Here is a 14,061-nt window from a genome sequence, read left to right as displayed (position 1 = left end):
GGCTCATTCCTTTTTGCCTCACCCTATTTAAGTGTTTGTGTGTTTTCAGCGTATGAATAATGTCACATTTTGGAGATTTGCTTTCATGAAAGCATGCTTTTCAGGTTCTGCCCTAATCTGTTGCTTAAAGGACACCACAGGAAACCGTGCAGTCCACAATGAGACATTAGAAATAGGCATTATTAAAAAGACATAACCCCACATTGCAATAGAAATAGAAAACAATTTAAAAAGCGTATGGTAACACTTCCAGTCTAATCACACTGAATAGTCTTCCTCTTTCCCTCACTCTCTCAGTGAGTTGAACACTGGGCTTTTATTACTCGGACCAGACGCTCTCATAAATGACCGACTGTGTGACTGTCTGACTGTGTGTGTGAGAGTGCGAGATATACAGCTGGCGTCATCCATAACCAGTGCTGGCAGACAGACAGGGCAGTGTGTGATGGCAAGGGTGAGACACAGATAGTCGTACACGCGGAGGTACCAGGACGAGAGTCCTCATGAGGATGATAGATGACTAACTTAAGATAGTTTGTCTTCTTTATGACGTCAGTGAAATGTATGAACGCCATTAAGTTGATTGGATGGAGCATGCAGCGGAGCAGAGGGGACGCGGTTTGACCCTCCGTAGATCAGCCATGAGACGGCCGCTCCTGTTCCTCCTGGACCACATTCATATCTGCTATTGAGATGCAGCCTCAGTCTGGATTAAGGAAAACACATGTTAATGTGGGGTGTGAATGCATGTCTATGAAATAAAGGTGATCGGATCTCATCCAGAGTGAGACCGATGGAAATCTGCACAAAATCTTTTATTTTACATAAGCTTCCACTGAGGCCGTTACTATTCCCCATTCATAGTAAATAGTTTTAATTCTTACCCACACCACCAGACATTAATAAAGGAAATTGAAACTAAAACATGCAACAATAAGACAAACACAAATGTCAACTCATAATTATAACAACACAACTGGATTCATTTGAATCACCAACAAATGCAAAATAAATATAAAACAACATTGGAGTCAGAGGCCACCACTGTGGATGTTTCTGCTCTTTACTGACTCACCAAGATAATGCATCAGATCTGATGACCTCTCCCTTACCTCCCAGGAGCACTCAAGACCACCTCACTACGAGGTCTATTCAGTAGCTGTTCTGGAGCTTTCATTCATATCACACATTCTTCATCAGTAGAGTTTGCCCTCTTGTGTCCAAATGTTGTGTTTTCCTGGGCTTTTTAAATGAAACTGGGTAAACTCAAAAACATTATCCAAGGAAACATCTCTTACCTCATATAACTAACCCACATGACCACTGAAGTCCTCAGAATTCAACTGGAACAGTCAGTGTGCAGCTTTGAACTCAAACCTTTGTAACATCACACAGAAACTAATAGTGTATTTCTAAAATGAGTCCTAATGGGACAGCTGTGTAGTGCAGATAATGTGTAGTAAATACTGCTATTGATCCCAAAGCCATTTATAGAGAGAGTCTCTCTGTTAATATGGCTCTGTCTTCTTCTTTGATGGGACTTGGCGTCTTTGCACCCCCCCCCCCCCCCCCCCCCACACACACACACACACTTTTTATTATCTCTGTTTGTCTTCATCCCTCTATCTGTGTCTTCCTCATGACTTTACTTTTGATTCCAAAGGGCCTGAGGTTTTATTCCATTCTCATTTCCCTCACTCCCCTCTTTATATTCTCCTCCATCTGTCTCTTTGGGAGGAAGCCATTTCACCAGAGAGCTTCTTGTGTCTGTATCAACACCATCTTGTCCTTCAGTGAGAGACCCCATTGACCCATTTGAATCCCAGTAAACCATACGAGACGCAACGATGGAGCAGATTATTTTATGCACTCTTCTTTATAAATTCTATTCAGAGCTTAGCAGCTCAGTAACCATTTACACATACAGATTACATGTGTTCCCGGTGGGACACGACCTGTCACACAACAACACACAGCACAGTACAGTAACAGGAAAACAGCTGTGTGTCATCAACCGCTTCTTGAAGTACAAGCTTATGTTTCTGTCTGTACAATGATGCAGTTTACTGAGAGCTTGAGTGTTTGAGCTCTTTGCACTTCAAGAACTAACCAAATCATTGGATCCAAATCCAAAAACTTAAATGCGTTTCTAAATCTAAAGCCTATAGACAGCCAACGTTCATCTCCTGGTCTAAGTTGCAAGATTTAAGTCTGACAGCAACCAGCTTCAATTCAGCCTTTGGCCATAGATTATACTAACCACACAACAAACTTTAACATGGTTCTTTCTATAGCTCATGATCAAATATGCATTGTAGATAAAACAAAGCATGATTTTGTAACTCTGAGGCCCATTCCTGCTTCAAGATGATTCCGAAAAATGATTTCAGTGCATAGTTTAGTTACAACAGCTGACTATGAAGTGCCTCAGACTTATTCTGGTGGGGGGAATCATATTTGTAGCAACGTTTGTTTCTTGATAATCATTTGGCAGGGATTTTCTCCACAGCAATGTTAAAATAATGTTAAATGAAATACTAAATATAATATCAAATCCTAGATTTGTTGTAGAAACTGATGCACACATACCCATGTAGCTGTATTTTTAGAGATGAATCTGATGATGATCTCCTGTATGTGTCCCTGAGGACCCAGCAGGATGAAGTATCCATTTAGTTGTGAGTAAACAGGAAAGGTGGGGGACCTTGTGATCCTGGAGCCAAGATGTCGAGATCCTGAAATCAAAAGAGTTATTAAAGCTTAAAGCGCGTCCACAGCTTTAAGTCTATACAATCAAATGTACAGTAAGAGACAGAAAACCTGTGTGCTGTCATTATTATCAGACTGCACTGAACTAAAAAAGTGCTTAAAAGAAATAAACTTTCATAGAGTTTCCAGAGTATTGCAAAACATTTCATATGTGTTGAAAGGTGGAGAGATGACGTTTTCTTTCTTACTTGTTTGTGGATGTTTTCTAGCTGTGCTACTGACAGTTTGCATTCATGTCGTGACATTTTTAAACTTCACCTCGAGTTAATTTGACATCTGAATGGATGCATGCAGTAGCAGCAAGAAACAGAGTGATCCGAGGAGCGGGAGAGACAAAAACTAAAAAGGGAGAGAGATAAAGAGAAGAGGAAATACCAGATAGACAGCAGACCAAACTTTGTGAGGATTGTGGCTCTTGTGGAAAACCTGCAATATTTGGCCACTTAGTTTTCTGTCAACATGATTTAAATTGAGCTTCTTCTTGCCGGTTTTTACATCATTTTTTTCATAGCTGTAATGCTCTTTGGTTAGATGTCACTCACGATTCCGATTTTCAGTGCTTTTCCTCGTCATAATAAAAAAAGGGATTATAATGTCCACTAGTGTGAGCATGTGAACATGCGTGTGTGAGATGATGAGGAATCAGAATTATAATGCTAAAAGGTTATTTGTCTTCACCTCACTGAACTCAAAAGGCCAAGCAGCTTACAGAGTAGTCCGCTGCTCCTGATTGGTCCACACCAGCTCAGACTGGATTGTCCCAGCGAACAACAAGACCTGGTTTTGAACTCACAGATCATCTCCAACCGTACACACAAACCTTTCAAGAGTTTAAGAGAATACTTTCTACTCTAGTAGAAAATTCAGGCCACAGCAGAAACGATTAGGGCATCGTTAAGTGTTTATTCTGAATCAGAAATACGTTATTAATCCCTGTGGTGAATGGGAAATTAATGTGTGGTATTTGTCAGCAATTTTCCTTTGATGACTTTTAATGTTTTAATTCATCCTCTGTTTATGCCCTCCTCTTGTGAGTTCTCTGGAGGCAATATAGTTGTTAACAAATAATTAATCAGCTTAAAACTCTACTATAGTATGTTTGTAGACAAGGGGGACATAAAAGTGTTACCATGAAGGCAAGTATGGAGGCAGTGAAGGCTTCTTCATGGCTCAATCCGGAAGTTTCTTTTAACTTGTAAGAGAAGAAGAGGAGGAGAAGTAAGAGAGGAAAGGATTGTTGGAAAGACATGCGGGTCAGTACGGTCCACTGTACTTCACTACTGTGTTGTGGTCCATATGCACAGGGTGGTACAGAATAAATGCAGCTGCTCTCTGAGGATGACATCATATTGCAGGGTCTTATTAAAGGCCAGCCTATAAAAAAAAACACTCCCATTCACCATCTCCATCCCGCTCTCCCTCACTTCTTCCATTCATACTCCTTTTCCTCTCTCCATCTGTCTTCACTCCTATTTCTCTCTCAGTTCTTCTTCTGTCTGTCCTTCCTTAGCTACACCATCCATTTTTCCCTTTACATCTCCAGGCAACCCTCCTTGCATACGTCCTTGACTCCTTCCTACCATTGTTCTCTACAGTGGTGGCTGTGTGCTTGCAGATATAAAAGCATTGTATTGCTTTAATGAATGTAATCGAAGATGTGATTATAGTCCATAACAAAAAGACATGATGTTTGTTAGAGCTCTAACACAAGCTAAATAACTTGAAGTCAGTACAGCCACCAGCTCAGATGCTTTCAGTTTATTCAGTTTAGACCCAATTTGTCTCGGTCTAAATGTGTTATGTAATGCCGGTACAACAGGATGAGCATGCTGCCCAGAAAGTGCAGTAATGGGTGTGACATACTGCCTTTAACTGATGTGAACAGAAAAAAAAAACAGAAAGTGAAACAAAATGGGTCGTTAGTAAGTAAAAACTGGAATAATGCAATAAAAAGTTGGATATCAACTGTCACTTTGGTACGAGCATGTTAAGTGTTTATTATTTACATTGTGTGTGTTTTTTTTATTATTAGTTATTGATTTCTACTTGGATTTTACACCTCCACGCACAGAAAGATGTGTGTGTGTGTGTGTGTGTGTGTGTGTGTGTGTGTGTGTGTGTGTTTGCGTTATTTGGATGGATGATGGGTGGATGGATGGATGGATGGATGGGTGGATGGTTGGATGGATGGATGGATGGATGGATGGATGATGGATGGATGGATGGATGGATGATGGATGGATGGATGGATGGATGGATGGATGGGTGGATGAATGGATGGGTGGATGGATGGATGGATGGATGGATGGATGGATGGATGGATGGATGGATGGATGGATGGATGGATGAACTTTACTAATTCCAAACTGGGATCAGGGTTTGTTGAAGAAATTCATACAATAAATGTAAAAAATGATTTAGACTTTCACATTTTATTTATTCACTGCATTGTTTGTTTAAAAAAGAGTAGAATAATAGATTTCCAAATGGCCAAACTACTTTATTCTATGCACAATAATGTTGTGCATAGAATCTGTTTCCATACAGTGAAATCAATGCAGCCGCAGGACGTGAATGAATGAAGGTTCAATTATACAGCCCCATGTACTTTCCACTGCTGCACCAACACACACACACACACACACGCACACACACACACACGCACACACACAATCAAACTGTACAGCACTGTACAGTCAGGCTGCACTGGTTGGTGTGTTTTTTTCAATCGAGAAACAAAATCAGTACATGTGCATTATGACACAGAAGCTGTAATAGGATACAGTGATTTCCTGTCAAGGAAGGAGACGTGGAGACTGAAGGCAGAGGGGTCTATTGTAATGACTTTAGGGAGACGGACAGAAAATATGAAAAAGAGTGGTAGAGAGAGAAAAGGAGAGAGAGGGAGACACAGAGAGAGAGAGAGAGAGAGAGCGGGATAGAGATGAAAGGATGCACAAGGTTTCAGTTTCATGGGGACGTTATAAACATTTTTCCAATTTCATGTACATGGTTCAATAATTCCATCTCCAAGTGTGTGTGTGTGTGTGTGTGTGTGTGTGTCCAGCCTTGTAGTTCACTGTAAGCTCAGTCTGCCTTGAACCTCTTCATCCAAGCAGGTTTGGATCAAAGTCTTCTTCGGGGCTCTAACATTCAATATCCTGGGGTGTGTTGTTAAAGGTCTTGTCACAGCAGCATGTGGACCTGCCGATGATTTCCAGTGGGGAAATCACACCCAAGTTGCAATAAACAACATGGACATTCCCTTTGGATTCCTTTTCTGGCAATCTGTCGGCTTCTTGGCTTCCATTTTACCTTCTGTTTTTTAGTGTGCCAACTAATATTAAAAAAATGGCTCCGTCTTTTTGGCTAAAACCTCTAAAGAGCTTCAGACGTGTTGATTCTCAGTGGGATCGGCAAAACCTTTTCAACATTAATGTTGTCATGATCACTACTATCAACCTCAGATATATGTTTTACTTAAAGGAATACTCCACTGGTGGAAACAAGGATCTGTATTTAAAAGTGGTCATATATGTAGTCGAAATGTTAAATACATTTCAAATTTGGTGCCTTCTTGACGAGAAAAGGCAGACAGTGACTTTTTGGCCCATGTGGATGAAAGACAACAATTCCCACAATACACAGCTTCACAGGCCACTCCCACTGATCTGTCCCCCCTCACTCGTCCCCCACCAGTTTGCACTCACACATCACACGTCTCAAAGTCATCAACAAGAGAGAACACAGACAACATGACTTAAACTTTACTGACAAGTCGCATCTGCACTTATTTTAGTAAACTCAACCTCTTTTTATAATAAAAGGACGGATCCAGTTCCGCTCACACCCTGAGTCTGAAGTGAGGTCCCACTGATCTGTAACAGGTCTGTACCCTCGGTGGGTCCCGCCCCCTATAGGCAGGTTGAAAACATGAGGAACTAGTGTTGTAGTCTTTCCCCCTCTAACCAAAGCAATCTCTGATGATATAAAATGGCATTGCTTCATTGGAGGCTCTTTTGCAGAACAGAAATACGGAGCTCTCCCGTCTCTGGGGAAAATTAGGAAATTATGCACGTTTTCCATTCAAAAATACTTCCAGGTTTCTAACGATACAAAGCTTAATGCAAATGGGTGAAGTATTCCTTTAAGACCTGGCATCCACATGCGTGGACATCACATTTTGGGTTGTCTATACCATAATACTTAATTCTGCTTAACGGAGGACTATATCATGTCAAAAGATGATGCTTAGCTTTCATACTTATCAGGTTTTAATAAGCCCAAATAGCAAAGAGAAATTAAAAATGAATACCAAAAAAGAGCTCAGGTCTTAGGAGGTTAATTAATAAAATATCACTGACCATAGACAAAATGTATTTAGTACATATAAACTAAAGATTTCACCTCAACGCTCATGGAAAGTTGAGAGAAGTGCTTGCGTCACGAGAGAGTGTGTGTGTGTGTGTGTGTGTGTGTGTGTGTGTGTGTGTCAGTGTGTGTTTATGTACGTCAGGTGAGGGTGTGTATGGAGGCAGGTCTGGGCAGTTGGGTGGGGTCAGGATGGAAAGCCTAGATAGGAAAATCACAGAGGACGGAGAGAGTGTGAGAACATGTTGCGTGAGAAAGGGACGTGTGTGTGTGTGTGTGTGTGTGTGTGTGTGTGTGTGTGTGTGTGTGTGTGTGTGTGTGTGTGTGTGTGTGTGTGTGTGTGTGAAAGCGAGCTGTTTAATGCTAGAGATAAATACTAATGTTGCCATGATAGACTAGACTAGATATGAAGTGCGTATTTGATTAAAGGACAAAGAGGGAGCGATGCAGAGACCCAGCAGCTGTCATGTAAGTGTGTGTGTGTGTGTGTGTGTGTGTGTGTGTGTGTGTGTGTGTGTGTGTGTGTGTGTGTGTGTGTGTGTGTGTATTTTGTGGTGCAGGTGGTTGTGCTGACTCTGCATCCCGTCGGCTTGTTAGCAGATCGTTCCGTCCTTCACTTGTCAATTTTCAAAACGTTTTGGGCTCGTCGAGATTTAACTGACTGATCAATCATTTCATCATCTGTCAGGTTAAATTAAACTCTTCATATTCATTCATGTCACCTGTCAATCAATATGGTTTCAAGGATATAGTGTGTTGTTGGTTGCACTGATTGTAAAGTCCTGTGAGGCAAGTTAGTGATTTTGGGCCATGCAGTTAAACTTCACTTTGTCTTTTAAAAAAGTCTGAAGGCTTGTTTGGAAGATGTGTTTTTGTGATTTGATGTAAACTGCACTGATTTAAATGGTTGCAACTCGGGTGTTTCCTTTTTGTTGAATGTGTGTTGAAACTACTTAATTAAACTATTATAATTGTTATTATAAGTAGTAGTAGTAGTAGTAGTTGTGGCAGCAACAGTGACGATAGCAGTTGTAGTAGTAGAAGTATTACTGCTAATAAATGCATTTAGTTCATTTATACTAGAAAATACACAAAATAAGTATGCTAACTATTAGCTGTCACCAAAGCTTTGGCTTTAGCTTCATGACTGAGTCCTGAATGAATTGTTGTTGGAGGTTGCAAGATGAATCTGAGATAGTAACTAGTAACTCTAAGTCGGCCCCTTTATTAATCTCTGCTTTTGTGTGTTATTTGTATTCCAGTTCTCCAGAGATCAGTTCATCATGGACTGCCCTTCAGAGAAACTTCGCAGAGAGCTGGAGGAAGAGCTGAAGATGAACTGCGAGGAGCCGAGAAGCCACGCGTGGTATCACGGAGCGATACCCAGACAGGTAACACACACAGAAATCTCATGCGTCATGAGTCCCTCCCTTTCAGAGCCTGCTTCAAAACTTGTTGAACCAGATCACCTATTATTAGACTGTCATACTGGATACACAGAGCTTACAGAAAGATTCAAATAGTGGCCTTAGCAGCAGAGCCTGGGTTATAACATACTGTCAGTGTATTAGAAAAGCTCTTTCTGCATTGTGTGTGTGTGTGTGTGTGTGTGTGTGTGTGTGTGTGTGTGTGTGTGAGAGAGAGAGAGAGAGAGAGAGAGAGAGAGAGAGAGAGAGAGAGAGAGAGAGAGAGAGAGAGAGAGAGAGAGAGAGAGAGAGAGATTGTGTGTTCCCTCTGAAAGCCAGCTCTGAGACGTAATCATCTTTAATAAGCTGCTTCCTTTGGCTAAACTAAACTACCATTATATACTATACAAACACTCGCTTAATTAAAGTCTGTAACTGTGTGTGAAGGGGTGTGTGTGTGTGTGTGTGTGTGTGTGTGTGTGTGTGTGTGTGTGTGTGTGTTGCGTGCATGTGTGTGTGTGTCTGTGAAGGGAGAGGAAGGGAGGGGGGGTGAGAGAGAGAGAGAGAGAGAGAGAGAGAGAGAGAGAGAGAGAGAGAGAGAGAGAGAGGTAGTAAATGTGTGGGAAAGAAACATTTTCAGCCTGTGGTTCCCCTGCCAAAGCCACATTTGATATATGAATGAAATATTAGATGTCATGACGTCCATCCGTCCTGCTTTAATTGTGTATTGATTCAATGAAGTAAAGGCTTTTTAAAAATATGTTCAAATGTATCATCTATTGTCGCATTTACACGTGAATAAGATTTTGTGTTTGCATGGAACGCTGCAACCTACTTTTACTTTCATTATCATCAGATTACTCTCATTATGATGTTAGAAAGATTCCCATTATGATGAACACAAATTGCTTGTATTATCTAAACAATGGTGAGACAAATATATTGAGTTTACTATCATGTATGACAAAGAAAAGCATCAAATCTTGACTTGAGAAGTAGAAACTGAGTAGAAACTGAGCATATTTTTTAAGATAAGACTAAAAGGGTTTATCATTTATCAAAATCTTTGCTGATCAATGTTCTCTCCGTCAATTATTGACTAATTGTTTCAGCTCTATTTGCAGGCACAGAACACATTCTGTATGTTGATTGTGCAATTCTTAACTTTGGAAACAGTAGTTTGACAAAAAAAACACAACTGTAAGACTAATGTTAATGGACTGAGAGCTATAACTCAGTCAGGGGATTCTGCTGAAATCTTCTTTGGTTATACTGCATATATCTGTATGGGTTTAAAATGAATCAAAGAGCACATTTCTCATATGGAAGTTGTTTTCTAAAACATAGATATAAAATCTGGTGATTTTCTAGCTGGTTAAATACTGTAAGAGGTCGAGACTTTAAATATCATCATGTCTTATGTAACCATTGAAAAGCAGCCGGCACTGAGCTCATGAAGACGGTAACAGTAGAACAGCCGACCATTATTGGATTTAATTAAATGTTTGGACTACAAACAAACACGGTGTGCCTGTGTGTGTGTGTGTGTGTGTGTGTGTGTGTGTGTGTGTGCCCACATATAATCCCAGGTTGCAGAGAATCTGGTGCAGCGTGACGGAGATTTCCTGATCCGTGATTCGTTGTCCAGTCCAGGATGTTACGTTCTGACCTCCCAGTGGCGAAATGCTGCTCAGCACTTTAAGATCAACAAGAAGGTAAAAACACATGTATTAATTCATATAAAACTATTAGCACTTGAACGTGTATCATGTAATATAACAAAATCCATCTCACAAAACGTATTGTATTGACTTTTTGTTAACTAGGAAAGCTTCATTGAAATTAAAAAAGCCCCGTGAGGACGGTCAAAGTGGGAATTACACTGAGTTACAAACTCCCAAGATAATCAGCACTGATTAAAATATAATTGGAAAGTTATAAATAAAAAGCACCTTAAAGACAACCTAAGAATAATGTACAACCATCAATAATAAATAACAAATACCGGTTAATCAGACCAATTAAAAATGCTATGCTAATGCTATTATTGATGCTCCTGTTTATTTGTCTTGGCTTCAGCAAACATGTTGGAAATTATTTTTTCACCCTTCACCAAAGATTTCCTGTCTCAACATATTTTAATCATAATCATAAATTTAAAGCAAAAAGCTCAACATCTATTTTACATCATAGCGTCATTTGGTTATGTGTTAATATAAAACATATTGCTTAATGGCTGACGGCTAACTGTAGTTTTAATTAATGTAACTGGAAACACTGGAAACAGCGTGGTTTAAAAAAAAATTAAAAATTCTTAATAGTTTTCTTGTGAATAGTTTTTACATTTAACATTTTTTTAAGTGAAGCTCACTCTAAGGTCATACTGCTCACATAGACGTATGCAACCTGTGACATTTGGTGACTTTGTTTTCACATTTTAAAATGTTGGGAAATCACCAAATAAAATCTAATGAACACCTTTTCCTCTCCTTCAGGTCGTGATGTTGAACGAAGCCTACTCCAGAGTTGAGTACCGGCTGGAGAGGGAAGGGTTTGACAACGTCCCTGCACTTATAAGATACTATGTCGGCAACAGAAAACCTGTCTCCCAGGTGGGTTTGGTCAAATGTTTGACACATGAACTGTTAAAAATGGGTTTGTTGGTGTTCATTAAAATATGGAAGTTATTGTGGAAACACATAAAGTAACCAAATGTGTAATGTAAAGTGTAAACAACAGAGAACGTTTAACAGAGAAAACATGTTAAGTTTACCGTAGTTTGACGTGTATCTTGTGTCCGTGCATTTAAGGTGGCAGGAGCCATCATCTTCCAGCCAATAAACAGAGGGCTGCCGCTGCGCTGCTTGGAGGAAAAATACGGGCTGTCCAGCCACCACCGAGAGGCGCTTATGTCGCAGGAGAGGCGGAGTCGGAAGCGCCTCAGCCTCAACATCACCAACGGAAACTCGCACGACAACACGCACAAAGTGCACGACAGCGCTCACTGCCGGGACAACGGCATGAGCCGATGCAGCCAGCTCAGGTTGGACGCTCCCACAAACCCACACAGGCTGATTCACACCAACACAAATTTGTTGTTTCTAGACAATCACATATAAAGCTTGTTAGATTTGACAAATACAGCATTAAAGACTGATGTTCTTTTTAGCTCCAAGCCACTCAATCCTATTACTGAAACTAAGCAGAGGGCTACAGACCAAATAACATGCTGTCTGCTTCATTTGAATAATGGAGCGCCGCCTTAATTCAGTCGTCCTCTCTCTTTGTTTCTCTTTATCTCACACTCTCTGAAAGACGTAAATCAACCCTTTAAATCCCTTCCTGCTTTTAGCACATAGCTTCAAGCCGTTTACATTCATCATCTAGGCAGATGTATACACCACACGTTCCATATGTCCTCTATACATAAAGAGATGGTGTGCTTTTTTGCTGTAAGGAACAGAAGTGTGTAATCTCACAAGTGCATGGAGCTTAATGTACAAGTCCATATGTGTCTGAGTAAAGAGACGGAGCGGCAGCACGGAAAAGATGAATATATGGTGCTGAGAAGAGGAAGGAGTAGGGAGCGGTGGAGGGAAGGATAATAATGGTTAATGTCAATAATGCTTTCCCCTTTTTACTCAGGTCGAAGGATCGCTGTGGCAGTCAACCAGCAAGTCTCAACCAGGTCCAAGACAGGCGACGGCCGCTCAAGGCGCACCAATCAGAGAGCTACCTGCCTCTTGGTGAGTGGAAGTCAGATTCTTAAGGCCTCAGTGTGCTTCAGACGAAGATGAAGATCGTCTAACAACGTCTGAAGCCCCTTTCAGATGATAGAAAGTTGTGCCTAGGTGTAGAGGATACGCAGGGTTTCTTTTGTTTTTCTCTGTAACACTGAATGGCTTGGTGAAGAGACAGAGGCAAAGGTGTGAGTTATTGCAGCTTTTGAGTGTGATTATTCAAAACTGGTGTAAAATCTTTTACCTTTAGATGAGGCTTGTTTGTCACTTTTTGTTGTCCAGATTTTGATAAAACAAATCTAATTTAGAGGATACAATCTGAAAGACAAAACAAAAACGTGGTCTGTGAGTTACAATCAGCTCATTTTCCTTTCCTCACATTTTCTTCTTGGTTTGCACACCTTTTCCCTTCATATCTCCCAGGATCCAAATCTCAGTCCCAGCAGTCTCCTGACCCTCACCTCCCGAGCCCCAACCACAAGTCTCCGGTCTTTCGGACGGGCAGTGAGCCGGTGCTGAGCCCCTCTGTCCCACGGAGATCTGCAGAGCTTCTGGCAGGTCAGTAAAAGTCTGTAACAAAAACAGAAACACATAAATATTACAACCTGAAGACCATCCTGGCATTTATATTCTGATTAGTAGCCACATTTCAAAGGCTCCTCCACATTCAGCAGCGAAGCACAATAACCACAGTAAAGATGTTGTACAGCGTGCCTCACAAAAGCTGCAAAATAAAAACAAATCAAAAAACATACAACCAAATAAAAAGTAACAAAAAACCTAGGCGAAGCACAGTGATCTCGGTAAGAAAAGACAGCTTTGTTGCTCCTGTTGTAACATTTATGATGTCCCAACAGCAAGATTCTTATCTGCTGTTAAACCAGAAACACACACACACACACACACACACACACACACACACACACACACACACACACACACACACACACACACACACACACACACTGCTCACCTTCCTTATTTGCTCCTGCCATTGTCTGCATTGGAATAGTAAATTAAATGTATCCCTGTCTTCATGTGTTTTGATCTTTGGTTCTCTGATTCAAATTTGGAAAATAAAGTGACGTAAGTAAAAGAGTGTGTGGTCTTACTGTTAACCGCCACGGAAATCAGATGACAAATGTCTTAACGATGGACACCAAGACAATTGTCTGATTAGATCTGGTCTGATAAAACATATTGCTCATGTGTTTACAGGCCAGGCCATTCGGGGCTCCGACAGCCAGCTGTGTCCCAAACCGCCTCCCAAACCAAGCAAGGTGCCGCTGGCTCGACTGGTTCGACAGCCACTGGTCCCCCCCTCCAGCCTCACAGACTCCTCCTCCCCCAGTTTAACTGCACCTCCGCTGGACTCCTCTTGTATGGAAGCTCTTGGCTCCACATGGAGGGGCGCAGGTAACTTCATCTTTCATGAAATGCATCCACATTTTCTTCAAATTAGTAATGATTTAAAAATGTATCAGGAGAGAAGAATACCTTTTGTTATGCGCTCATCATGTCACACGGAGCTTTAGTGGGAAGAGTTTAAACATCACTAAATCATTACCCAATCATTATCATTACATTTGAAAGTTTCTGAGGCACAGAGAGCCTGCACTTATTTGAATTTTAAGAAAGGTTAAAAGCTAATTTCAGTCTAATTGAATTGTCCTGTCTAGTTGCAATATTCTTTAACGACATTTGTAATTGCTCTGGATGCTCATATTCTATTTTAATAACTGTATTATAACTTTTACTATCTATTAACCTAAAGT

At 40.7% G+C, this 14,061-nt stretch overlaps 1 protein-coding gene across 3 annotated transcripts in view; it reads left to right on the top strand.

The window, feature by feature from the left end:
• The window catches only part of bcar3 (BCAR3 adaptor protein, NSP family member), a 56,280-nt gene that overhangs the window by 38,272 nt on the left and 3,947 nt on the right, over window positions 1-14,061 (top strand). For all 3 annotated transcript variants that reach the window (XM_084011703.1, XM_084011704.1, XM_084011705.1), the window contains 7 exons: window positions 8,403-8,531; window positions 10,136-10,261; window positions 11,042-11,158; window positions 11,357-11,589; window positions 12,192-12,292; window positions 12,710-12,844; window positions 13,505-13,702. In XM_084011703.1, the coding sequence (XP_083867829.1) occupies window positions 8,403-8,531; window positions 10,136-10,261; window positions 11,042-11,158; window positions 11,357-11,589; window positions 12,192-12,292; window positions 12,710-12,844; window positions 13,505-13,702 (1,039 nt within the window). The remainder of the gene's footprint in view (window positions 1-8,402; window positions 8,532-10,135; window positions 10,262-11,041; window positions 11,159-11,356; window positions 11,590-12,191; window positions 12,293-12,709; window positions 12,845-13,504; window positions 13,703-14,061) is intronic.

Source organism: Eutrigla gurnardus (assembly GCF_963514095.1).
Source record: "Eutrigla gurnardus genome assembly, chromosome: 6".
NCBI lineage: Eukaryota > Metazoa > Chordata > Actinopteri > Perciformes > Triglidae > Eutrigla > Eutrigla gurnardus.
The sequence above is the reverse complement of the archived record's forward strand: the minus strand, read 5'-3'. Positions and strand labels throughout refer to the sequence as shown.